Consider the following 27,169-nt stretch of genomic DNA (forward strand, 5'->3'; position numbering starts at 1 on the left):
TCATGGCTGAGTAGTATTTCCAGCACTGCCCTTTTCCCCTAGTCCATATCAGCTTCAGACAGGGCACACAGGGCTAGTTATAACAAGGCATGTTATAAACTTTCAACCACCAATCAGAAGTCGAGCTCCCGCCATGTCTACTTCAGTAGTCGTTGTAAGTGTATTATGGGGGAGCAAGTGAAATCTGAAGGTGTCCACACGCGAGGCTGCTACACAGAACTCCTTGTGGTTGACACCCAGCCTGCCCTCTGCTGGCCACGTGTGGTACTGCAACCCTTGCAGGGCGGGACATTTGTTTCCAATTTGCACAAAGACCCTATAGAGACTAGCTGGGCTGTGGTTCACATAGGAGCAAAGAATGACCTTTCATCTGTTTAGTAGCAGCTAAGGAGAGTAAGCAAGTGTTCACAGCTACAGCTGGCATGCTTAAGGAATTCATGGGGAGCGGGAGTTAGAAGACAAGGAAAGGAAGAACACAAATGATGGAGAAAAAAGAGCTACAGGAGAGGACGTGGCGCAAAGAGGAGGAGGATGGGCTTGGCAGAAGATACCACTCAGTGGTCCCGAAGTCATGGCTGCCTGCCTGGGACAGGTGACGTCAATAAAAGGCAGGATGGCGGCCCAGACCACTGACGGCAGCATCCCCACAAGGCCAGTCTGGGGAGGCTGAGTAGAAGAAGGTTTAACAGAAGGAATGATAAAGCCAGGTGACTGGAAGAGAGTTGGATAAACCCAGCACTAGCCGACAGCCAGCTGGCTACCTGAGAGCCCTCCGACCCAGGCAAGCGCGTACCTTGAACAACGAGGAGAACACGTGGAACGTGTACACAGCACACGAGCCGTCTGAGTCGCACATGAGCTGGTTGATGTGGCTGCGCCAGGCCTCCTCTGCGTCGTCACAGGTGGTGGGCTGAAACGCAGCGAGGATGGCCGAGAAGAAGGGCGACGGGGGTGGAGAGACTCCCCTCTCACCTTCCCCAAAGCTGGAAAAAATGGAAATGACTGTCAGAAAGTGACGTCCTTCCCCCTGCTGGCTGGCTTGAGTTGAGTTCTCACCCGAGGCTGCCCCTTCTGCCCGCTCCTCCCGCCGAGGTTGCTCTGGGAACCTGGCCTTCATTCGGAGGCTCCGGGATTCTTTGACTCTAGGAAACAGAATTTTCCCCTCTGGAATCTCTGGATTCCTCCAATTCTGATTTCCTTTCTACAGATGTGGTACCTTGTTTAGCCTTCAGCAACTGCCCCTCACTTTCCTGCCGGCCTTTCCCTGCACAGTAAACATTCGTTTGGCCATTTCAGTCCTTCCTGTTTTTTTTTTTTTAATTTAATTTTTTTTGATTGAAGTATAGTTAATTTACAATGTTAATTTCAGCTGTACAGCCAAGTGATTCAGGTATACATATATATATTTCAGATTCTTTTCCATTATAGCTTATAAGATACTGCATATACACTTCCCTGTGCTATACAGTAGGGCCTTGTTATTTTATATATAGTAATGTGTATCTGTTAATCCCAAACCCCTAATTTATCTCTTTCCTCTTTTCACTTTTCTATACAAAAAAACGATGAGAAAAATTTTGAATCTTTTTACTTCTCTTTTGTGGAGGAAAAGTATTAATGAGTGCATATGCATAAATGTCTGGAAGAAAGGGGACGAGGGAGGGAAGGAAATGAAAGACGAGAGATGCAGGATGAGACAGAGAGGTGAGGTACAAAGAAAGGAGAGAAAAGAACAAAATGTGCAAAGCCACATCCTCCTCCAGGCTTCACCTAGACGGACAGACAGGGGTCACCATAGCAGAAGCTCTCACTTAGTTCTTACTTTTAACGTTCAGAGGAGTGGTTTTAGGATTCTGGCTTTCTTCTCTGATGCTACAGTACATCTGCAGCGTTATCCTTTGTGATTTATTCTAGATGCTGCATTAGTGATTTTTAAAAAATTGATTCCTCTTTATATTTTTTTCTATTCATATTCTCTGACTAGATCTCACTAGTCTCAGAAATGTCAGCCACGAGGCTGAAAGCCACCCCCTTAAACAAAGAGTAGGTATTTAGCTTATAAAGGGCCTCTTGTTCTGGACTCTTAACTCAAAGTGGAAAGAACTCCCTGCTCCCAAGCCCTGCCAAGCTTGCTTATTTTCCGAGCTGACAGGGCCTGGACCCTGTCCCCAGGCCCTTCTTTGGCTTTGTGCGTTACTCTAGGGCTTTATGAGTTCCTGCGTGCCCAGCCTTTTCAGCTCCACATGAGGCCCCCCACTGGGGTCAGATGATTCCATCGCACCGAGAGCCCTCCAAGTTAGATGTCAACTTGGACTCCATTAGGAAGTCCCAGCAGTGCAAGCCTGACATTTAGCTGGAGTTAGAGCGAACCCAGTAAGACGTGATAGGTGCAGGCGCCCCAGGGCTGCCTTACCTTGCGAGAGTAAACTGGTCCAGGGCCCGACTGCCTTTTTCTTCTGCCTCAGTCATGTCCAGGCTGAAGCTATCGCTGCATTCGAAAGTGGCCGGGAGCTCGTTGATGGAGCCAGACAGATCATCCTCATGCACAGTGGCGTCCTCCTCCTCCGGGACAGCGTCAGCCTGGAAGCGCAGAAAGAGAAAAGAACCCCCGCCATGTGTAAGAATATCTACAGGAAGATCTGCAATCCTGAGCGTAACGGGAACTGGGGGCCCGTGTCTTCTAGCTACGGTATAGCCAGTGTGTCTTGCCAGTCTTTTCCAGGAGCGTTCCCAATGAGACTCTCAGTAGATTACCATTTTTGACCCATGTTTATGGAGTATAGACGCTAAACTTAGGAAGGACCCTAGAGGCCCCCCTGGTTCAGCCACCACATTTCATAGACGAGACATGGATGTTCGTCGTGGGAAAGGGCCATGTCCGATACCAGGGAGACAGGCAGGGCCGGAGCGGGGATGAGAACCGCCATCTCTGGATTTGGAACTCTTCCCATTGTACAACCCCAGCCTGCCAAAGCCGGCCGTCCAATAGAGGGTCTCTTACCCGTGGAAACGATGGGACAGTCACGGCTCCATACCTATCCGCAGTGCGCACGAGTGATCCGCAGTTACGCACTGAGCCCACCACGCTGAAAGGCCTTTCCATGTGGACAACCTTCTGAGATCTACATACACACATGCTTTACCCTGCGGAACATCCCTCGACTCTAACAGATACCCAGCTCGCTATGACACGTGGAAAGAGCAGCGAGGAGAGGGCCCTAGGGCAGGCAGGGCTGGGATCAGTCGGGGGCAGGAAAGAGACGTGGCAAGTAGAATGGAAAAAGAGGCTGGGCTTGAACGCGGGCCAGGGGGAAACCCTCTGGAGAACTGATTGTTCTTTATGAGAGGAAGGAAGGCAACTGCGTCCCAGAGCAGAAGAGGAGAGGAAGAGATCACACGTACAGGGTTCCGTGAGTCATTTTCTTACAACAAAAACAAAACCAAGGCAAAAGAGACATATCTATGAATTAGGGCATTATCATGGGCTGACATATGGCTACCAGCTTAGTATTTTGAGTATAGGATTAACAGGGAAATTAGGAATGTTTACAGATATGTTAAGGAAATAGGGTATCTTATGTCTTTGAAGGAATTGCTTGTAAAGACTGCGTTTCAGAGGCTTATCCATATCTGCTGCTTCCTGCTTTTAAAACTAGAGTGGTGCCAACAAGACGGGCCTCTGGTGATTGGGCTGGGTTATCAGTGTGTATAAACTTAATCTATTGGGGGTGGGCTGAGTTCGTTTAAAAATATCTTTTATCTTCTCTTTCAAACATCACAGGTACACCAAACACTACAGAAACCTAGCTCATGTTGAAAAACAGATAGCTTTTCAGAAATTAGACTCAACCTTTTCTTGACAGAATTCCTTGAGAAAATTAGATTTTTGCGTGAGTTCATGAAAATATTACTACTTAGGAAAGGCTCTGTATGCGAAATCTATACAACTTAGCATTCAAAATAGAAAAATTGAGAAAATAATTATTGCAAGACTGAGACATGTCAAATGTTACACTTATTTTGTGATGTCCTTTCAATGAAATTTAATTTCTCAATCTTAAGATTCTGGCATTTTAATCTCAGACAAATTTCCTTTATAGCCCCCCCCCTTTTTTTTTTGGCAAAAAAAGGACACTGCAAATTCTAAGAATCCTGGTTCTAGTCCTTTTGCAGTGAGGCAGTCTTAGAAATAATTCTTTCTTAAGCTTCAGTATTTTTAAGTGATTGCAATTTGGTTGTCTGCCCTAACCAAGGGCAGATTTCGCTAGATCTCAGGTATATTTTTAGTGCACTATAAAATAATACAAATGGCCAGTATTAGATTTTTCCATTAGAAGGATCAGAAATAATATATTTTTATAAATTTTTTTCTTTTTTTTTCACTTTTAAATTTACAACACCATAACCAAACTCAGGTTAAAGAAAACTTTATCCTAACAGCAATAGGTTATTTTGGTATTTCTAATATAAGGAAATAAAATTCTATACTAATGGGCATATATGTGGGCACATATGTGAAAACAGTGTGGGAGTTAATAGTTTTATAGACAGGAAATTTTATTGAAATTTTGATAAAATAAACTTTAAATGAAATACACAGTTAGATTTTTTTTTCTTTAAGCTGACCTTCTAAATAGGGAAACTGTGTCCGTAACTTACTTTTCTCCTCAGAGAGCCTGATTAGGACTGTTCTGTGTGAATCTCTTTTGTGTATAATACTGTGATACTGAAAATTCTGATAGTCTGCCAAACGGAATCAATGTACAGATTGTGTAATTGGTCCCTATGTAGGAAAAAATTTCCCCCAACACATGCATACACCCACACCTCACTTGGCATATTGTTTTATAAAAGTCAGGACAAAGCAAGGGTTTCTCAGTCTCAGCGATCTCAGACACATACCAATTTGTTAATCAGCAGTGTTCACACTACGTGGAAAACACAAAAATGTTTCATTTTAAAAGGACCTCAAATCAAATCTCTTTCAACCCACAAGAAGGTGGCTGCTCAAGTCTGTAAGAGTAAAACAACTTCAAAACCTGGGCTTAGGTGCACAAACTCCATTGTGCCAAAAAAAGAAAGGAAAAGATAAAGATGGTCCCTCCACTTGTTTAACCCGCTAGGAATGCTCAGAAAATTGGAAGTGCTTTTTCTTTAAGAAAATGACGGTCAACAATTGCCAAAATCTCCTCACCTTTGAACCCTCAGAGATCTGAAGGTTGTTCATATCAGGCAAAGCAGCACTGAAGCCAGTCATTCTGGAGTTAAAGGAATGGGGGTCAGCAGGGGTCAGATCGCAGGCTGTCGTGAGCGATGCCATGGGGTTAGTCTCCTCAGAAGGGGAGAGGGTCATGATCTGAGGAGAAAGCAAAGGGAAGAAAACAGAGTGATGTTCGAGTCTTTAGAGGCTCTACTTTAGTCTTCACACGAGCTCACACAGGCTGGTTGGTGGTGGCTAGGTACTGACAGTTCCACCTGCACACTTCACTGCTACAGAACGTAAGCGCGGCAGCCGGCAACCTGGTATGACGGCGCCGCTCTCCAAAACACAAATACCCTGACTTCCAGATCGCCCCATCAAAACGTCTGTCCTGCCATGTTTCCTCACACTTCAGATGTCTGAGGATTTTCTTTTTTTCCCAAAAAGATTCCAGCATAATAGAAGTTACTGGGGGAAAATCTAGGCCTGAACAGACTTGATGGCACTCAGAGCTCATCAAAAAGCCCAGCTTTTGTTTCCATTTGCAACCTACGGAGAAAAGGCCAGTTAGACTCAGACACCACCCGACACTTCAGATTTTGGTTTAGCTGCTGTGGGAAGCTTCTCGAGCTGCACCTGGAAACTGCAGCGCTGCCTGAATTACAGAAAGCAGTCTGGCATCTCCTGGGAAGAGCGGCTGGGCGGGCTCCCACTTACTAGGTCAGAGTGCTCCAGGATCTGGCTGGTCGTGAGGTCCTCCTCTTCAGAGGACTCGTCGGAATCCTCATGGTTCATTTTACTGAGGCTGGGAGAGCTTCCCGAAAGCTGGTGCTCCTCCAGGAGCTGCATGTCACACTTGTCCAGGCTGTCCAGAGAGCGCCTGCGTACTCCCCAGTTGAAATTGTCCATACTCTCGCCCTGAAATCACACCATCAGCTGCTGTGTTTAGGTCAGAAACCTCCCTGCACTCACACCTTCACACCTTCAGCTAGCCACAGCTCAGAAAGAAGCGCTCTCACGATGAGCCCTCAAGCCCTCCTGGCCCCGGGCACCAGACTTTTCGCTTCCATGATGTGGGAAGCAGTGAAGAGCGCACTGTTTCCACCTAAACGCATGTTAAGTCCTAGGCAGACGTGACTACACACTCTTCTTTGGCCTAGTGGGTCATACTCTGTTTTCTTACAAGGTGATTTGTGGGGATACACTATAAATAATCTGTGTCAACAACAATCTGTCAGAAAGAGACTGAACAGTAAAACAACGTCAAAGAGGTGGTTCCTGCCCCACATCCCGCCCCTCTTTAGTCCCGATTTCAGAAAGAGAAGTGGGAGCTATGCTCGTGGCACATTCCACGCCCTTTGGGTATTATGTAGACGAGCATTAGGTCAACATTCCAGCCCTTTCTGCCACAGCGGTTTTCACAGATCAAATGCAGAGTTAAGAGTATGAGAGAGCAGCTGGGCACGGCCTGACGCTCATGCACTACGCAGGGGCCGGGCAGCAAGGCTGAAGGTTTGCGTGAGGCTCATCTTTAAATAAGTGTCCCAACATAGAAAATAATTCCCTCCTTGGGCCTGAATGAACTGACTTGGTACCAAGGGTCACTGCTAAACTGTACATTTGAATTCACTGAGAACGAGGCTAAGTGGCAATGTGTTTTTGTTTTTTAAACTTGAAAAAAAATCTTTTATTTCATTTTTTAAAAAAATGGGGGTACTGGGGATTGAACCCAGGACCTCATGCATGCTAAGCATGCACTCTACCACTGAGCTATACCCTCCCTGGCAACGTAAGTGTTAAAGATTTTAGGCATATTTCAGACTTTCTCTACAACCATCAGATGTTAAGTTTACTTGACGAACATAAAATTTTTTTTCTAAAAACTAAACTGGGTTTTATTTTTCTCTCTGTTAAGCTATTCTCTATAGGAATAAAACATGGGAAATACTACCAGCCCACTGGTAAGCAAATTTTAACCTATTAACAAATAGGTAATCTGAATAAAATCTAGCACAGAATCCTGTCATTTATTAGTCATTTGAAACAGTGACAGTTCACTGAAATAAATAAAATAACTTTATGGTGAGAGCTCAGTAAGTAGCATCATAATATAATTTCAGCGAGAGATGTAAATTACTATTAAAATTAATGAGCATTAATTGTATTAATTTTCCTCTTGTTTTAAGGATCTGTTTTTTCTGGTTCCCAATGAGACGAAGCTGGTCATTCTCACAGAGCTCTCTTATAAAAATGCTTAGCTTTTCCCAAGTCTGTTTTGGCTATTCACGGGGGAAGGCGGCAGGTGAGAATCCTGCACACATTCTGGATATGGAAATTGCTATCTTTATCCACCCCCATTTCTGATGTTTATGATTGTTTTTAGGACTGTTTGATTATAAGAGAAAAACTGAGAATATGGTTTCCATATTTTGTAGCTGTATCTGTACCTTTTATGCTGTGATAAATTACCATCAGATAATTTTTTTTCCTGGTAGAAAAGGCTTTGTTAAGCTGGTATTTTAAAATAGCTATTTCAATGAAAAAAAAAAAAAAAGTAGAAGAGGCAAGAGTTCTGGGAAGGAAAAAAAAATGGAATGTGTGAAGAAATAAAGAAGTTAAAGAAAAGGGCAGTGTAATACAGAATAAAAAGAAGAATGTGAAAACCACTGGGAGAAATGTACAGATACACAACATAAATTCACACAACTGATTCTCCGGCACCAAATCAATGGATGGGTTGGATGAACTATCTCAGGCAGCAGTTCTGGAAGTGTCCCACACTGAGCCTGGGTTGCATGGAGCTTGCAGACAAATACAGACAGCTGAGGCCAGAGAGCGCTGCGCTGGGCACAGACCACTGCCGCTGTCTGACCACAGCTCAGGTGAAGCCTGAATCAACCGGGTGTGGGAACTGAAGTCAGGGAAGCTGTTTTTGCAGGAGTAATATCTGGGTGTCCTGCCAGAGAATGCAGTAACTCCATTAGAAGTAAAGGTGTTGAAATCGTCTGCCTGGTGGGGGCTGAGAGGCTGGGATGGAACAGTGCCGTAGCCTTGCCGACGTGCAAGTCAGTGGTGATTAAAAGTCAGCTGGCCTTCTCATGGCACAGGAATACCCTTCCTGGGAGAGCCACCCTCCACCTCCCCCACAACCAAATGTCAGATTTGCATTTTATGCTACATACGAGGTTAAAAGCCAAAACTGTATTACTGATTAAGTCAGATTTTCTATGTGTGAGAACATTTAGAAGATGGCTGACTCTTCCGGGTGGACAATGTGCACGTGTCAGTTATCAAACTTAAATCACCCCTCAGGATTTCTAGTGAGATGAGAAAGTATTAATAACTCAATATTCTAGAAATGTTGAAATAATATTCTTTGAAGTAATTTTTTTTCTTATTGGAATTCCATCAAGTAAGAATTATTGTTGCAGGAACATGGATGGACTGTGGTCAAAATGTTTCCCCAAATGTTCCTACTTAGTGTAAGTCCTTATTGCCTAGATACTGGGTGATGATAGGTCAGTTTGCTCAGGAAAATCCTGGTTTATGCCTGCTGTCTGGGTATAATTATTACCAGACCCTCTTTTACTTGCAAAAGGGTCCTCATTTGAATGAAACTTCTTATATAGTCACCATACAAAGATAGCTCCTAATTCCTGGAAAATGAAAGGAATTGATTGGAAGTGTATGTGGTAAATTGTTAGATAAAGCTTATTGACTTCAACTTTAACAAAAGAATTTAACAACAAAACCAATCCGGTTGTACAACTGCCTGATCAGAAATTACGGGATTTCTATGGATCGTATTTAAAAACTTACTTTCTCTCATGAGATATAATCATGCAACTTCCAGAACTAGACACAGAAAGATTTTAAAACTACCTTGTATTTATACTTCAGAAAGCATTTCCCTTCTAGAGCAACCAAGAAAAATACTTCTTTCTATCACACACACACCTCAGTGTACATACGCAAATAGGCATACATACTCTAGACGGGAGGAAAAAAGCAATTATGTTGTTATAAATCTGCAATGATGCAAAACATCTACTAGCATATCCGAACCAAAAATAGCACCATCTTACCTGAAGTTCCTGGGAAGCAGATTGAATGGACAGAAAAACAAATAAGAGGTCTATTTAAAATGATTATATTACAGATACTCAAGTGCACTTGTCTTAGTTTTAATACAACAGCAACAATACTAACAATATATACTTACGTAGATGCAACTTAAAAAAAAATGACAAAGATACATAAACCCCAAAGAGAAAAATCAGTATCAAACACCAGATATTCCAAACCTCTTAGTGGTGGATGATGTAGTTGGTAACACATCACAAATGCAATTTCTGAAACAGCTTTCCATTCAGTGAAAACTTTGGTCTCCTCAACACTTTTTTTTTTTTTTTGGAATGCCTAAATTTCTATTTGTGGGAAAATTATGGAATGTCACGGGAAGACGCATGGGGGTCATCAGCTGGGAAAAAAAGGTGATGTGACCTGATCCTGCTCACTAAGCCAGAGGTGCGTGTGATCAGGACCTGTTTCACTGCTGATGTGCAATTAATAGCAAAGACACAGCACCTTTTAAAGATTCAGAAGAGTTCAAAGGCAAACCCTTAAATATATTAGTCAGTACATTCTGAGGCTATTTGATGAAAAGGAACAGACATGACAAAAAAATTCTCTCTCTTTTTTTTTGATAAATGTGTTTTGATCTAGAAGCCAAATATGCTTAACTTTCTCAGATGAGGAAATACTGAAATTATTCACCAATGCCAGTACAAAGGAACAGACATTTAGAAGGCATACTATGTACATGGAGCTATGTGAAAAGCTTTGCCCAGGTCATCTTAGTGGAGCCTCACATCACCTCTGTGGGCCTGTACTGTCACACCCATTCAGCAGAGGAAGATGCCAAGAGAAGCTGCATCCATGCTTAAGGTCATGCAGCTGGGTCAGTGGCAGAGTTGAAAGTCACAGTTGGACCTGTCTGGCTCCAAAGCCCAGGCACTTTCACGCCACCACTCCGCAAGCACGCTACAATCTCTAGTGATAACCTTATGGAGAAGTAGCAAAACATTCTCAAATGGTTTATTTATTTGGAGAAAATCTATACTTTCACATTCCTGAGTTTCTTATAAAATCTTAATCATACAAGATCAAATAATCACTATGATTTTTTAGTTCTTGATGGCTAGGACAAAAGAACTCTAGAAGGAAGGTGCAGTATTCATTATTTATCATCCCTGAAAAACATTAGTATAATATTTATTTTTAAGTGATAGGCACCTAAGGTTTTCCTTACTTTGTTTTGATAGAAAGTAAATTTGTTAGTCGTTCTGAAATTGTGTCTGATTCCTCTACATCATTCTTGCTAGGTCCCTTCACATAACACCTTTTCTTTGGCTGAGACTGAAAAACGATGCCTCTCTTGTTTCATCAATTTTTCCCTCCTTATTTTAATCTCGAGAGTGAAGAGGATGCCCAAGCTTGAATTCTAGCCGAAAAACAAAGGTTAGGTCAGCTGCCCAGATCAGAAAGCTCATATTTTGACATTCCTTATATCCCCTGGATCATTTTGAAACTATTCAAAACAGTTGTATTTTGTAGGAGACTTTAAATAATTCTCACCACATTTAGTGGCTGATTTCTTTATCACTAATTATAGTTAAGTCAGAAAACGCTGCAATACTTTTTACTGGTTCTAGAACAATTCAAGGTGAAAAGCTGACACTTATTTTAAAGATGCCTTGCAGTCAATGCCTTTAGACTCTTTAAGGACTGGGTCTGCTAACTTGTTTTCCAGGGAGAGAATTGGTAAAGAAAACATTCTTCATTCTGAGGACAGGATGCTCCCTTGCTGGCGCAGACAGCCAGGGCGGTCAGTGGTCCAGGAAGGACAAAGGTGGCTCGCTCCTCAGCCTCCCCTGGACATGAGTGGATTGATTAACAATCGTATCCTTGGAGGGAAGGTAAGCAGCCACTTGAAGCATCATTTTCCTAACTTAAGTTCGGAGGTGCCTACCTGCCATAGGATATATCAGCTTTGGCTCTGGTCCTCCATTTTAACTGCATGACTAGCAGAAAGCCCTGTCTTTGTCTGGGAAATACAGCACACTCAGTGAAATGTGAGCTCAAGTATGTGAAGCAGCATCGCATGCCAGGCTGGGGACCAGGCGGACAGATGCCAGTCTCACTTCAGGGAACTTAAGTGTTCATCCCAGGAGGCAGAAGACTGCCCCTCAGCTGGAACATGCCCCCGAGCTGCTGAAATGGCGCTCCTCCTTCTGATCCCAGTTTTCAAAAACATGACTCGTAACTGAAAGCACCTTATTACCATGATGAGCGTTCACATAAATGAATCTGCATTTGCCTGTTGAGACCTGAATTCAGTCGCTCCAGGTGTCAGGAATGCCAGCTCCCAGCCAAAAGTGGAGCCAAGAGCTCTCTCGTGTGTTGCATCTAGCTTCCAGTTCGACAGCTTCATCGAACAGCCCAGAGATGCCGGGGCCCTCAGGCTCTGACTGCATGTGGCAGCAGGCAAGCTCCAAAGTTATCAAACTCGAGTGATTTCACATTTGAAATAGTGACATGCTTAGCATGTTTTACCCAGGTACCAGAGAACAGACTCAGACCTAGAGTGTACCTGTGATTTTTTTCTGTTTGTTTACGTTCATCTTTGGGCTACACACACACACACACACACACACACAGTCTCCGTGTGGTCATTCAAAGTCAGATCTCTGCCATTTAGAAAGAACTTGGCCGCTCTGGCTGTGGACTCAGACAGGAAGGGTGTGGTGACTTCTGCCAAAGTTAAGCTGCTGTACTTTGAATAAGTCAATTCAAAATAAAGTTTACAGCTTTCCAATTAAAGAACTCATTATTTAGCAAGTAAAAGAAACGGTTTTGTGAGTCAAGGAAAAGGAGGAGTGGATCGCTCCCACGGAGCCTCCACCCTACCTCTCCGTCCTCCAGCTCCACGTCTAGGAAGTCGAAGTCTCGGAAGACCCGGAACTGCTGCTCGCTGTTGCTGTCATCCATGTTCTCCTGCTCCCGGGCGCCGTCCTCGGAAGACACCAGGCTCGCCTGGTGCTCCAGCAGGTCCAAGTCCCCACACGAGGAGAAAATCACCTGCGGACCGAGAGTCCTCTCCTGAGAAACCGCTCTCCCTTGGGTTGTTTGTGCTACAGAAACTGTAATTGGCTCCTCCTTGCACTGTATTTCCAGTACACACCTAATTCCTTAAGTGGGTATTTTTAGATTGCTCTTTTATTATTTATGTTGGACAGGTGCCTTCAGATTAAACTCGTTGCAAAGACGCAAGTTCTCGCACTAGGAAAATGTTCTAGTCAAATCGCGGCTTCTTAGTGGATGGAAACAGGATCCTACCTGTGCGTGCGTGTGCGTGCATGTGTGTGTGTGGCAACTGAGCATGTGTTCACAGACAGACTGGAGCATACAAGAAATTTTCCATTCTTTCTGAACTGACTGAGGTTAGACATTGAACACACACACACACACACACACACACACACACACACACACACACACACACACACTCTCTAACATGTAATATTTAAGGACTGCTGATGCCAAGATATGTTATTGTAGAATGAACTGTGAGAGCAAAGGGTTTAACCCTTTTAGAGATAAGCCAAGAACTGGGAAGGAAAAAGCAGCAGAAGCCAAAAAGTACAGTACTTGTTCATTTGATCACATAAGAGGAACTGAGCAGCTGTGCTCATAATTCCTACTTAAATTCCCGACCTGTTGATTTAAACAAAATAAAACTTTTTTCTCCCATGAAAACTGTAGTATGTTAATATTTTAAAATTAACTTCTTTGTTTAGGTTCTTTTCACTGGGCCATTTTAGTAGAACTTTGCAGAAATAATAGACTAAAATGAACCTAAATGTTTTGCCATCCAGCCTCTCCTGAACATAGACTGATATTAAATAAAATGAACAGTATTCCTTATTTAGCCATTATAACGTCTTGGTCTTTCTTGGAAGTAAGGAAGTCATTTATTAGAATTTAAAGGTACCAGATGTCTCTCCAAAGTGAAAAGAGTGAATGGATTTTAAGTATACTTTATTTTCCCTCCAGTGTTTAAGAACAGGCCTAACACTGTGTTCTCATAAAATGGTACGAGACACACAGTCGGTGCAGGATTGCAAGTGCGCACATGAGATAAACAGCACTGAGGAGCAGCCAGCTAGTCAGTGAGAGATGAGACTAGAATTCTGATTTCTTCAGCTGAAGGCTCCCTCTCTCAGTTGGTGCTGCTTCTCTTATTTGTAACATGGTCCAGGTAAACATTTCCAGCTAGAAAGGCCTCAGCACAGAAGCAGGCAGCTGGGAGCTCGAGGAGAAAGTGCAACCACAAAGCTGTAAGAAACAGCCCTCGCCGGCTGTGCTGCGCTGCAAGGCCACGCCGTCCTGCTCCTCTCCCTCGGGCGCTTGGCGGCTCCGTCTGCCCGGCCACCACCGCCTCGTCCCTCTGCCCTCAGTAAAGTCACAGGAGCAGCAGAAACCCATTGATCAATTATTCAGAAGGTGACTTCAACGGAAGCCATGCTTCTGGCTGGGGTGCACCCCCAGAGGATGAGAAGTATCAGCTTGCACTTCAGCAAGTCTTTTTGTCTCGTACATTTCTCCTGCTCACCAAGTACATTAGTACATACATTTTGGAATTTTAAAAGTAGCTCCACAGAGAAATTGTTTGCTAGTTCTTTTTACCTGAGAAATTATTTAGTTTGCTATTTCTGTTTTGGTTACTAATAAAGGTGCTGTGATATACATGAAATAAAAATGTTTGGTGAAACCAAAGCCTGAGATTTTTTTACTGCTTTTGCTACAGTATACTTTCTCACACACACGATTTGAATTTTCTAAATTTTATAAAAGCTTCAGAAACTAACTCCTAATACTTCAATTATTCATTTATTCCAGAGCCCAATGGCTTTTTAAAAAAAACCTGTAACATCAGTGGAAGTTTATATGAGATTAAAAAACATGACAGTATGTCATTATGTTCACTTCCATAGTACATGAGACATCTAACGTGACATCACAGTAAGAGGTGTGTGCACAGAGAGTGAAATCACACCCACAAGGAATGTGTGTCGCACATGGTGCTGCAGGAGAGTCACACATACATATTCTGAGGCAGTCTGAGCATACTTATTAAAAATCCAAGATATTAAAAAATAGCAATCACTGAGTATTTTAACAGACAGTGGAGCAAATAGCAAACAACATCTTTCACTGCTTTGAACTAAGTGAGATTAAAACTCATAGCGTGAAGAGAAATAATCTAGGGGTTTGACCTACGTGGTGGAGAGCGTACTTGCAGTTCATTCTTCTGAACTATTTAACCAAAGGCAAAAACAGACCAAAGGTAAAGACGATATGGTGCCAAGATGTGATACAAGGTAGAACTTACTGATGGATTTTTGCTTAATCCTACTTCTTGGCCACACAGAGAAAGGACGTGCACCAACTTCTCTTTTGTCCTCTTCTGGAAAAGAAACACACAAGCAGATTTTAATCTTGGGGCCCTGTGATCAGATCTGCTCTAAAACCCTAGCTTAACCCACCTGAAATGTGGCCGGTGAGAACTGAGATGCAAAACACACAAAGAGTTGGTATGAAAAAGGGATGTGAAATAGCTCATCAATAATTGTAAAATATTGATTATATATTGAAAAAATAATATTTTAGATACATAGTTATAATATAACCTGTATTTAGGTTGTATTAGGTTTGGGTATATTTTAGGTATATTAGGTTAACTAAAATATATTATTAAAATGAACTTCTACCTGTTTCCTTTTACTTAAAAAAATTTTTTTTAAACTTTAAAAATTTTATTAATCAGTCTTTTTTTTGGGTGGGGAAAGTAATTAAGTATTTATTTTAATGGAGGTACTGGGGATTGAAACCAGGACCTTGTGCATGCTAAGCATGGCACTCTACCACTGAGCTACACCCTCCCCGCTCCTTTAACCTTTTTTCAAAGGGGGACTATTAGAACATTTAAAATGGGGCTCACATTATGTTTCTACTGGTCAGTGCGGATCTAAGTTTTCCCCAGGGAGGGGGCGTGACAATCAGTCCCTCGGTTCGGTAGCAGATACTCATTTCTCCCCTTGATCATCTTTTCCTGCGAGCTACAGTGTCCAGCACTCACCAGGGTCTCCTTACGCCTAAGTTAAATCTATTATGTTACAACACAAATCTATTTCCCTCAAGTGGGAGGATAATTTTACTTTCTGTAGAGTTAAAAAATTCAATTATTTGCAAGCCATATTAAATCTTTCTCAATTTATTCTTCCTAAAGTTAAACAGATTCAATTCCTTTTTTTTTTCTTCATAAACCTTAATCTTCAGTCCCTTAAGCATGGGGATTCTTCTGCAAACCACCACGTTTTCCAATGGCACAGATAAACTAGGTCTCAGAATGATCAGTGAGTTGAAAATGAAAAGGATGAGTAACCAGAGCCTAAAAAAAAATGTTAAAGGTGCTTCAGAATTGCTCTTAAAGCAATCACTCTAATCTCTTGAAAATGATTTTTTTTTCTCGTTTAATCTCATTTAATAGGGAGAACGCAAGGAGGCTAAGATCACTCACAGGTTTTCCTTCCAAACGGAACTCGGTTCCCTGCGTCCTTCTTAAATTATAGATAGGACGCTCAATACATTATCATTTCAAGGTCAAAGACAGGAGGGCCTTGATACTGAAGGACAAGAGATTTACTAACCTATTTCCCTAAGTTTTAGTGGGCATTTTACAATTCTGGGAAGGAGTCAACAAAGAGGAACACAGAAATGGACTGCACATTATTCTTCTCTTATCCAGCCCCGCAAGGAGGTGCAGCGGGCTCTCTATTCAACCATCAGTGAGCACTCACTGAGACCAGCTCTGCTCCAGCAGGCACCGTGCTGTGGCGTACACTGTCCCAGCCTTGCAGAGTGAAGGTGAGTCCTGCTGGGCTTGCAAGCAAAGGGCTTTTCTCTGCTCAGCGCCCACTTCCCTTCTTCCAGCAACGTGGTCCTTTTGTATCTTGGGAACGGCTCTTCTCCCGCTAAGTGGGGCTTTGCCTCCCTCACACATCCTGCAAGGGTCCTTTTTGTGGAGCTGTTGGGGACGTTGGGGAGGGAAGGCGTCTGTCTTGAAATCATCAGAGACAAAGACCACGGCAATCTGGAGCTGCCAGAGGCCGTGGTGCCTCATGTGGGCAGAGTCTGCCTGAGAATGAAGTCAGCAGACAGGAAAGCAGGCAGGGCCAAGATTTTGGGAAGGGATGGTGGGGATAGCGAGAAGGAGAGAGAGAGTCTAAGGGGTTTGTGTGCTAGAATGCAGCTGTGCTCGAAGCCATGATATATGAGTTAATAAACTCCTTTTCCACTTAAGGTACTTTCTCCCTGGGCTTTTGGCACATGTCACAAAAAGAGCCCCGAATGATACAGGAGTTTCACTTGACAGTAAGCCCAGTGACACCACTACTGTGAAGCAGGCACCCCGAAGGTGGATACAGTCTGAGGCTGTGGTAACAGAACCGCAGAGAAAGCCGGCAGCCGCTCTGCTCCGCAGGGCTCGGCCGTGCATGGAGCCCACGACGGGAGGACAGGCTCACGGGGCAGCAGGCAGCATGGTCACCGGGGGGGCAGCCCTATCGCATAGGATTGGTCGGGAGAACTAAGGGTGCACTACTTGGAGAAAAGAGGACTCATCTGGGTGAGGCGCAGAGGGGGTGGCATTTCTTTAAGTGCCTGAAGGGCCGCCATGTGAAATTTCGATCAGATTTCATCTTCTGAGCCTCAAAAGAGCTAGGACCAATGAGCAGAAGCAACAAAGTGTCCGACTTCAACTCAAGGTAATGAACTGTTCAAAGATAAAATCTGCCCCCTTGGAAGCCGGTGAGATCCTCATCACTGCAGTGCTGACACCCAGATGGGCAAGGCTGGGATGGTGGATGCACGGACCCCGTAACACATGGGCAGCTGGGTTCAGTAGGTCCCCTAAGCTCCCTTCTGATCCTGGGAGTCAGGACTCTTTACCTGAGAATACTGGGGCCTCTTCCAGCTTACGGGAACAAGGACATTAGAGTTGGAGCCTGACGAGGTGGAGGACGTGCTCCGGGTGACGGCCACAGCCCTGGGTTTCCCATCCCGCCCCGCAGAGTTCTGCAGCTCATCATACCGCCTTCCGATGATGGGCGTCTCGAGAAAAAAGAGGAGAAAAGCACACGTTCTTCCGGCTCATTAATAGTTCTGTGGCATACGGATCACTCTGACCCAGCGGCCGCCAAGAACTGCTTACTGATTAAAACTTAGAGGAGTTCAGTGTTTCAAGGAGGCTCATTTTCCTGAAGTTCAAGTACACATCTAAATCAGTCAGCATCTTCAGCATTTTCCCACCCTCTTTAGTACCTGAAAACAAATCCAATCGCTTGTTCTTAAACACACCTTAGAAAAGACTGAAAAGATGAGAAGGAAAATATGCAGGAAAGTAGAGTCAGTTATCACATGTTTAGGCCTGAAAGAATTTCTTAAGAGTTATAACAAGAGACCAAAATTTCTTCACCTTTTCCCAACCTGTAATCACCAATCTTGATATGCTCTCACTTATTTAAAAATTTATTTAAATCATTTATATCTTTTCAATTATTTAAATGAATGAGGTCAGGGCCAGGTTCTTGGGCAGCACTTGAGAACTTTCACTTCCTTACAGTCCTGGAGTGTCAACTTCTCAAACTTGGGCCCCAAGGAGGTCTCCACAGAAACCTGTCTGTAGGCGCATGGCAGGAACTGGCTGGTAATTCTCCACCTGTCTCTCAAGGCCCATTTTTCTGGAGCAGCTGGGACTCTGGGGCCTGCAGCTGACTGGCTACAGGTGTTCTGTACCTCTTTGGAACAAACTTAAGTCAAAGAGCAGAAGTAGCTTTTCTCCCAGCAACATAGAAAATGGAAAAATACTGATCTGATACCTTGGTATCATATACATACTGTACATAGATGCTGTACAGGTATCACAGTGACAGAAAATAGCATCTCATCCTGAGCACCGAAATAATAAAAGGTCAATGAGAGCACGTGTGAAAAAACCCAACGGGGCTACCACTGACTTCATAGAGTGAGTAATTTCCGTGTACGCAGATGTGGTTTATTCCTTTAGTGAACTAACTCATTCAGCCGAGTTGATGAATATTTATGAAGGACCGCATGTACCAGACACCATACCAGACCCTGGTTACAAAGTGGGCAGATCGTACTTTCTGCTTATGGGGGGCTTACGGGTCATGGGGTAAGAGAGACAGGGAAGCAAATGTATTTTTACATCTTAGAGTAAAAGGGTTAAATACAGGCCTCCCAAAAGCTCATCCATGGACCAGCTGGTAAACCTGACTATTTTCTGTCCCCCTTTCTTCTTGACTCCTTAGCTTGGTGCACAAGTCGCATCCCTCCACACTTCCCTCTGTCTCAAGACAAGAATTTAGGCGGTTTTACCGGTTTAAAAAGCAGTGTGACTTGGGGAGGCAACCATAAAGGCAGATTCTGTATTCCTGCAAATCTCAGTCATTTCCTTGTTTGGCTGAGGTTCAGGGAGCAAGACTGCAGACACAAGAGGCCATGACAGCTATCAGATAAAGAATGAGCGAAGGTCATGGTTTAAAATACTTAAGATCATTCCATTTTCAAGTTCTCTCTCTTTTTTTACAAGTCACTTTTGTATAACTGAGCTAGCTTCTGTTTTTAAAAGCTGCCAAATAAGAGGCCAGTGAATATGACCCTCAATATGTTCTTAAAAAACAGAACTCAGTTTGGACTCAGAAGCTTTCATTTGATATAAATGTGAAGTATGTCTCCCTTTCTCCAGGCAACTAGTTTTGACCTTTGCCACTACACAGTCATGCTAAAGTTTACAGAAATGGTTAACATACCTCTGAAATATCGAAGTGGAAGTCCAGGGTTTTCCCAGGTAATTCCTTGGAGGCGCTAGTCCAGACTCGATGTATTTCTATCTTTGAGAGCTCACTGTGTTGGTAGGAAGGCAAAACTAGGCTGGCAGATCGAGACACTACCAGCTTCAAAATATTCAAAGCCTCTCTCCAGTGAACACTCTGAAGGAAATAGAAGTCCATGGTTAAAAATAATTTCATTGAAAAAAAAAAAACTAATACACCACTAGCAACCAAAACTTCTTATGACCAGCAGAATTCATTGATTTAAAGAGGTGTAGGACATTCTGTGATAAGTAAAAGGCAAATGAATTAAAAAGATAATTTGTATATAAGATGAGCTACATTTAGGAAACAAGCTAATAAAAAAAGACTGATTCCGTCCACATTCAAATAAGAAAAGTTTAAAATAACCCTGTACAATTTTTACTAATAAGGTACCTCCTTGATTTGAAAATCCAAACCAATCAAAAAACAAACAAACAAAAAAAACACCCCAACAATCCCAACTGCATTTTAAGCTATCGACGACTGCCGCTGTCTCAAGTCTCCCCACCTCCACCTCCGGGCTTCCTTGGTCCTTCCGCTGCCCTGCTCTTCCTGCTCCATGTGCCCCCAGGTGCCGCATCTCCACCCTCAGCCCCCGTCCCTGCTTGCTCCGTGTCTGCCTCGTGACCTAACCCGGGAGGCTGGGAGCCATTCTGAGCCCTTTCCCTCCCTCCTGAGAATCTGTCCCGACGCTCCGTGCCCGCTGGCACTGGCTCAGCTGAATCCTCTCTGGTCTCGACCTGAACTATTTCAGCGGCCTTTTAACTGGTTTCCCTGCTTGCAGCCTCTCCCGAGGCCCATCATACCCACTCCAACTACAGTGATCTTTCTAGAACTCTTCAGCCCAAGCCACTTCCCTGCCTAAACTCCTGCAAGGACTCCCTCTGGTGGACAGGGTGGAGTCCACACTCTTCCAGAAGGGCCTCCAGGGGTCATCTCCCTCAGGCTACTCCTGGAGTCCCCCAAACCAGGCAAGGTCTCTCAGCCTCTGTGCCTCTGCTCATGCTAGTCCCTCATCCTGGAAGGCCCTTCCTCTCCTCGTCTTAGCAAACACCTACTCTTCCTGTAGGTCTCACTTTGTTTTACCATCTTTGTATCCCTGACAACCCCCCAGGCAGACGGAGGTACTTCTCCCACAAAAATACTGAACGTAGATAAACTAGCATGAAAAAAGTTATTATTTGCCTAGGCCTTGAAATAAAAGCACATGAAATAAAACACATGTCCTTCACTGTTGAATTCTGCACATGGGAAGTCACAGTTTGAATATGAAATTTGCCACCATTCATGAGATCATAAGATATGGAGAACCAGGGATGGCCCATAGGCCTAAGACAGAAGAGGTAGCCTGAAAAAACAACTTTTTTTTTAAAACCAGGGGCACATGGGCAGTAGGAAGATGCGAACGGACTCTCTGCCTCCTGTGAGTGTAAAGTGAGAAAGTGATAATGAAAACCTACCAGTACATGGTACCACTGTTACTGGAGCAATGCCACTTGAAAAATGGAAAAAAAAAAAAAAAAAGCTTGAAAATTACTTTCAGCATTAATTTCTGCAAGTAATGTGATTGGTGAAGTGAGGATGGAAAAAAATGTTTAAAATTATACAACTTTGTCAATGAGTTTAACCAGAGAAAACCTAGCATTGCCCTCGAAACTCACCAAGTACCCTATGCTCGACTGTTGGAGTATTTTCAAGTACATTTATGCCAGTTTCTTAACCTTAGATCCTTCAGGTCTAGAGTGACAGTTTTAACCTCTGAATGAACCCTTCGCATTGGAAACACCTGGCCTAGAACCAGGCCCACACAAGGTGCTTCTTCCTCCTCCTGTGAAATGGGACCGTACAAACAAGACACTGCCCCTGCCCTCCTGGCCAGGAGTGTGCTTTCAAGAGCCCAAGAGGCAGAGATGTGTCCTCTGAAGGCTCAGAAACGCGCTGGGGCCTGGCCCCATCCTTCTCCTCAGGACACCACTCAGGGTGTGGTCAGCCACCGTCTGGACCGCTCTCAGCATGTCATGCATCTCAGTGGATGAACACGTGGCCTGGTACCCACGGAGCTCTGTAGCCTAGTGCCCGTCCCATGCAAAGCCTCACTCAGTCTTTGTGGATTGACTCTCTGGAAACACCCTGATTCAAACACTCACCTGCACGTATTTTTCAATGGTCTTCAGGACTTCCACATTGAACTGCTTCACAGGGACGACGGAGAGGTCCATGTAGCTGAGCAGGCTGTGGATCACCTGCAGGAGCGGCTGTTGCATCCCCGGGAGGCCCTTCTCCAGCAGCTGTGGGCGAAGCAGAGGGAGTCAGAGTCTGACACCAGGTTTTCACACGGACGCCCCAAGCCTTCCCAGTGCCTTTATGATTGCACTTTTCCTTTGGAGGGAAAAGAAAATCCTAACCTCAATCTTATTGAAGAAATGGGGATTTTTCAAAGGCAATTTGGCATGTCTAAATATATAAATACAATATTCACACAATGGAATACAACAAAATAAACCTCAAAAGGAAAGCATCAAACACCACCAAGTATTGAAAATCACAAATGAAAAAAGATATAATTTATCATTATCAAATTGGCAAAGATTAGAAATTGATGATTGTATTGGTGAGGATATAAGAATATTCTCACACAGCAGTGGAGATGTAAACTGGATAATTTGGCAACTGAGTTTGAGAGTACTAACAGGGTTCATATCTTTTGAAATAGTAACTACCAAGGTATTACTTATAATGGTAAAAGAAAAAAAAACCCACACAAAACAAGAAAGTTGGTAAGTAACCTAAATGTTTAACACTAGGTAAATGGATACATAAATTATGGTAAATGGTACAATGAAATATTATGTAATCAATAGAATGACATTTTTAAAGATAGTAAAGCATATCATATAATATTGTTAAGAGGAAGGATAAACAATTTCTATATAATAGATGATGATAACACTGGTATGAATGGGTGTGTGTTATATAGAAATAACACTGGAAGAAAACCCAACAAAATGTTAATAGTGTTTCTCTCTAGATAATATAATTATTTCGGAAAAATTTTCTTTTCTTTTCTTTCTTTTTTTTTTTTTTTTTTAACTTTTCTGTACCTTCCAGATTTTCTGTTAAAAACATATACTGCTTTTATAATCAGGAGAAATTCAATGATATTTTCAAAAAGCAAAGCAAAATAATGAGAAAATTTATGTGACAGACATAGTGAAAAAGGTTCAAAATAAAGAATTAATAGAAAGACTCAAATAAATGCTGAAATTCTACACTAAAAGTGGCCAAAAGAAATAACTGTATCGTTAACATGTGAGGAAATAAATAACCACACAAATCCGCTGCATGGAAAAACTAACATCTTCACTAGAAAGGAAATACCCAAAGCGAATAATTTTAAAGTTTCAATAAAAATATTAACCTGAAAATAATGAATAAACTGAATGATAAAATTTAGTGGGGGTATAGGAAAACATAAATATTTATACCTTGTAGTGTTGTAAACTGGGAAAATCTCTGTAAAGACCAATTTCCCTAATGTGTAGAAGAGCTAAGTGACGTAGCTACGCGTCCGTGAGCTTTACCTGGACAGTTACTTTGGGAAATGCCACCAGAAGAAATGATCTGAATATGATCTGATAAAATGTCTACATCAAAGGATCCTTTGTAATAGAAAAAAGTTATGAATATAAGCAACAAAAGGGAGATGGTTAAGCAAGTGGTGTTAATTTGACAGAATTCCACAGTTACTGAAGATAACACTATGTGAGCTACGTCAACACACTCACAAACATACACGAAGTGCCCGTGAAGTGAGCAGAGCAGGTTCAAAACAGCGACCACGGCTACCGAATATTATGTGTATGTACCTGACCACCACCTCAAAGAACATGTGAGTAACTGAAATAGGAGTTAATTTGTACTATATACAGTGAGAAGGTAACTTTATAATAAAATTTTTGGTGATAGTTGGTGATAAGGGCTGAATAGAACAAATTAGGTAATCCATTTAAATTTATTTTTCTATTGTGGTCAAGATATATACAATTAAAAATTTGCCATTTTAACTATTTTTACATGTGCAGTTCTATGGCATTAAGTACATTCACACTTTTGTGCTACCATCACCACTGTTCATTTCCAGAACCTGTTCATTGTCCCAAACTGAAACTCTCTAACTGTGAAAAAATGGCTCTCAGTTTGCCTCTTCTATGTACCTCATATAAGTGGAATCATATAACATTTGTCCTTTTGTGTCTGGCTTACTTCACTTAGCGTAGTGTTTTCAAGGTTCATCTATGCTGAAGCATGAGTCAGTACTTCAATACTTTTTAAAGCCTGAATAATATTCCATCGTATGTACAGACCACAACCCATGTATAATTAAAAAAAATTTATGTCTAGTGAACCAAACAAATTTTGCCTCCTTGCTTATTCCCATTTCACTTTTTTTAAAAAACTGAAGTATAGTCAGTTTACAATGCTGCATCTCACCTTGTTTTAGAACAGGCACTGGCTGCCTCCGTAAGCAGGACATTTACATTGTTTCTCCAGGTGCTTCCTGTTTGCTATGGCATGTGTGCTTGCTTAGCGATCTCACAGGGACAGATGTGACCAAGCTGATCATCAAAGGCAGCAGGGTGGCACTTAAGAGAGGTTCTTTCTTTCTTTATCTCTTTCTTTCGGGGAGGGGGGTTGTTTTTTGTTTTTTTAATTTTTATTGAAGTGTAGTTGATTCACAAGGTTGTGTTAGTTTCATGTGTGCAGCAAAGTGACTCAGTTATACATATATGTACATATGTTATTCTTTTTCAGATTCTGTTCCGTTACAGGTTATTACAAGGCATTGAATATAGTTTCCTGCACTATACAGTACTATATATAGTATTGTGTAAATGCTAATCCCAAACTCCTGACTTATCTCTCCCCCTCTTTTTCCATTTGGTAACCATAGTTTGTTTTCTATGTCTGTGAGTCTATTTCTGGTTTGTAAATAAGTTCATTTGTTTCATTTTTTTTTTTTTAGATCCCATATGTAAGTGATATATGATGTTTGTCTTTCTCTGATTTACCTCACTTAGTATGATAATCTCTAGGTCCATCCATGTTGTGGTAAATGGCATTACTTCCTTCTTTTTTATAGCTGAGTAGTATTCTAATGTATCTATATATAGATATATAGATGTATAGATACAGATACATATACACAAACTGCATCTTCTTCATCCAGTCACATGCTGCTGGACATTTAGGTTGCTTCCATGTTCTGGCTATTGTAAATAGTGCTGCTATGAACATTGGGGTGCATGTATCTTTTCAAGTTAGAGTTTTCCCCAGATATATGCCCAGGAGTAGGGTTGCTGGATCATATGGTAACTCTATTTTTAGTTTTTTTATGAACCTCCATACTGTCCTCCATAGTGGCTACGCCAATTTACATTCCCACCAACAGTATAGGAGGGTTCCTTTTTTTCCACATAAAAGAGATTCTTTAAATGACAGGGATGGGGGTATGGAAAGAGCAAGTGAATCCTTGGCTGCTGACAGTTTGAATACAGCCCAACACTGCTGATTTGTGTTGCAAATAAAAATCCTGTGACATCAGCTATCAGTGTTAATGGATGGGGCAGCTACCTTCTTCAGGTCGAGGCTTTCAGTCTGATGGAGCCTTTAAGAAAATGACTGATTCTTAACTTATCTGTACCCTGAATTGGTGGTAAAACTGAAAGAAAAATCAGCATGGACTGTCCTGATCACTTCTGAAAAGGCCCTAGCAAGAGGCATAAATGCATATTTCCAGAAAGGAAAAGCAATGCTGAAAATGCAAAAACAAGGTAACAGCTATTAATCACTTGCCTCGTAAATTTTGTGACCTTGTATATTAAAGTAGTTGAGGTCCGAAGGTGCTAAACAGAATTCACTTCATCACTTGCCCAATGTGGTGTTATTTCTAGCACCAACGTACACAGATGTCAGAGTAGGGGTTTGTAACAAACGTGCTGGGAACACATTTGTAAGAGGACAAAAATCCCATTCCAGTTTTAAAAACAAAACACAAAAGATGAAGATTAAATTTTTCTTTTCAAAAATATATGCTTGGTTAATGAGTTCAGAGCAAACAACCATTAAACATATCAAGCCACGCAGTAACTCTTTAAATAGGATTTGAAGACCCTAAATAATCAGGATAAAATTTCCTTGTCTCTGCCATGTGCAGACAGGTATTAATGTAGTAAAAAAGGAGTTTAAGCTTTTGTACCTAAGTTCAAAGTCTGGCTCTGTCACCTTAAAATTGTGACAGATTATTTAACCTGGCTGAGCTTCAGATCCCCTGTTGTGATAATAGCTACGTCACTGAGTTGCTGTAAGGAGTTAAAATGTTTTCCTACAGCATATGATAATATATAATAGATGCTCAATGAATGTAATTAAGAGTATTATTATCAGTTCTAAATATGTATTTTACCCATAGAAACTAGAGTAGGTTTTATCCTTGGTTGAACAGCTTACCTCTGCCAGGTAGGTCACCATGTTCAAGGTGATGTCAGCATACGCTTCATGGAGGTACCGGCAGACCACGTTGACCCACGTGGCACAGTCCCTCGTGTAGCTGTGCGTTTTATAAAGAGTCATGACGTGCGCAAGATTGGAAAGTTTGGGGTTCTTCTCTTCCAAACAAACCTTTTACAAGGAGAAAATCAATTAGGGATAAAACCGCCTGATGACAAGGAAGAAGTGTTAGCAATTTTGCTATAAGCCTCAGCAGGCTGGAAAACTCATGGGTACATTTTTTGGGTAGCTGCAGAAGTGCTTAGTAATTTAATTTTCACAATTTTTTTTCCATCTGCTTTCTTTCTTTCTTTCTTTTTTTTGCAGAGTGAGGTAATTAGGTTTATTTATTTACTGTTTTTGTTGTTGTTGTTGTTGGAGGTACTGGGGATTGAACCCAGGACCTCGTGAATGCTAGGCATGCACTCTACCACTGACCTATACCCTTCTCCTCCCCCTCCCCCTGCTTTCTCATTAATGATGTGGCAATGTGATTCAGCCCCCCAGGAGTGTGAATTACTAGCAGTATCAGTTGTGATTTTCAGGTTTTATGAAACTCAGTCGCTCTGCCTGGGCCTGGTAATGCCTGCCTGACATCAGTGAAGCCTTCCTGAAGGCTGGTATGGGTCTGTCTGAGGGTGGAGCTGTAGGTCATACCTGAGCAATCCTTTCGGCTACATCCTTACAGAACTGATTGGGGCTTTCAAAATGCTGTATCAGCTGGGGCAGAAGACATAAGACATTCAGTGGAAACCCTGGATTAGAGAAGATACAATGGAGATGGGTGAATAGGGTGCACTTTAACCGTGAACAGTAGGAAGGCATATTATAGATTTTATTCTGAGGTGATGCAAAAGCAGTCTCTTGAAGCCACTGTAATCTGACTAAAATAAAATCTAAACTAACCAGTTCAAAGGAGGCACTTAAGTAGATTTATCATTTTCAGATACAGTGGCTGTCTTGCTCTGGACAGTTGTAAATATGAATGATTGGCACAGATTTTAAAAAATGGATTGAAATGAACTAAAACCCTAGTTTGAAATTTTTATCAAAAAAAGTACTTTAAGGAAAATCTGTTTGGGAAGACATGGGCCAATCAGTTGAAGTCTTACTCATGTAACCAAAGATTCTTTAAAATGATGAGGAGTAGATTAGTCCCACTGTGTTAAGCTTTAGCTTCTTGGAAAGAATTCTGGGCCACGTGCCATGGTATTAAAAACCTGGTTTGTTGATTTGGCTTAATTCGAAACAATCGGGAACCAGGGAAATTTTCAAGAGGGAAAGACTAAGAAAAATAAAAGATTCAGGAGTTAAGAAAAAAAGGGAAAAAAATGTCTGTACTAGAATGACAGAATAAACAAACACTATCTGAAGTTTGTTCTGCAAAGCACAAAGAAATGAC

The 27,169-nt window shown here is 42.2% G+C and overlaps 1 protein-coding gene and 1 long non-coding RNA gene across 12 annotated transcripts in view; one reads left to right on the plus strand and one right to left on the minus strand.

The window, feature by feature from the left end:
- Positions 1-12,322, plus strand: part of LOC116157172 (uncharacterized) — a 50,161-nt gene extending 37,839 nt beyond the window's left edge. For 6 of the 7 annotated variants that reach the window (XR_010383660.1, XR_010383661.1, XR_010383657.1 and 3 more), the window contains 2 exons: positions 11,013-11,178; positions 12,185-12,322. This is a non-coding gene — a long non-coding RNA (uncharacterized LOC116157172). Of the gene's footprint in view, positions 1-381; positions 801-11,012; positions 11,179-12,184 lie in introns of those variants that run through there. The other variant, XR_010383662.1, reaches the window with a different exon arrangement.
- The window catches only part of FRY (FRY microtubule binding protein), a 361,507-nt gene that overhangs the window by 19,370 nt on the left and 314,968 nt on the right, over positions 1-27,169 (minus strand). For 4 of the 5 annotated variants that reach the window (XM_064493224.1, XM_064493223.1, XM_010994182.3 and 1 more), the window contains 11 exons: positions 26,425-26,522; positions 25,729-25,899; positions 21,369-21,509; positions 19,156-19,335; positions 17,273-17,434; positions 14,655-14,729; positions 12,170-12,340; positions 5,918-6,118; positions 5,195-5,356; positions 2,414-2,580; positions 794-983 (listed from right to left, as the gene is read on the minus strand). In XM_064493224.1, coding sequence (XP_064349294.1) covers positions 794-983; positions 2,414-2,580; positions 5,195-5,356; positions 5,918-6,118; positions 12,170-12,340; positions 14,655-14,729; positions 17,273-17,434; positions 19,156-19,335; positions 21,369-21,509; positions 25,729-25,899; positions 26,425-26,522 — 1,718 coding nt within the window. Of the gene's footprint in view, positions 1-793; positions 984-2,413; positions 2,581-5,194; positions 5,357-5,917; positions 6,119-12,169; positions 12,341-14,654; positions 14,730-16,122; positions 16,350-17,272; positions 17,435-19,155; positions 19,336-21,368; positions 21,510-25,728; positions 25,900-26,424; positions 26,523-27,169 lie in introns of those variants that run through there. The other variant, XM_064493226.1, reaches the window with a different exon arrangement.

This window comes from Camelus dromedarius, chromosome 13 (genome assembly GCF_036321535.1).
Source record: "Camelus dromedarius isolate mCamDro1 chromosome 13, mCamDro1.pat, whole genome shotgun sequence".
Lineage (NCBI taxonomy): Eukaryota > Metazoa > Chordata > Mammalia > Artiodactyla > Camelidae > Camelus > Camelus dromedarius.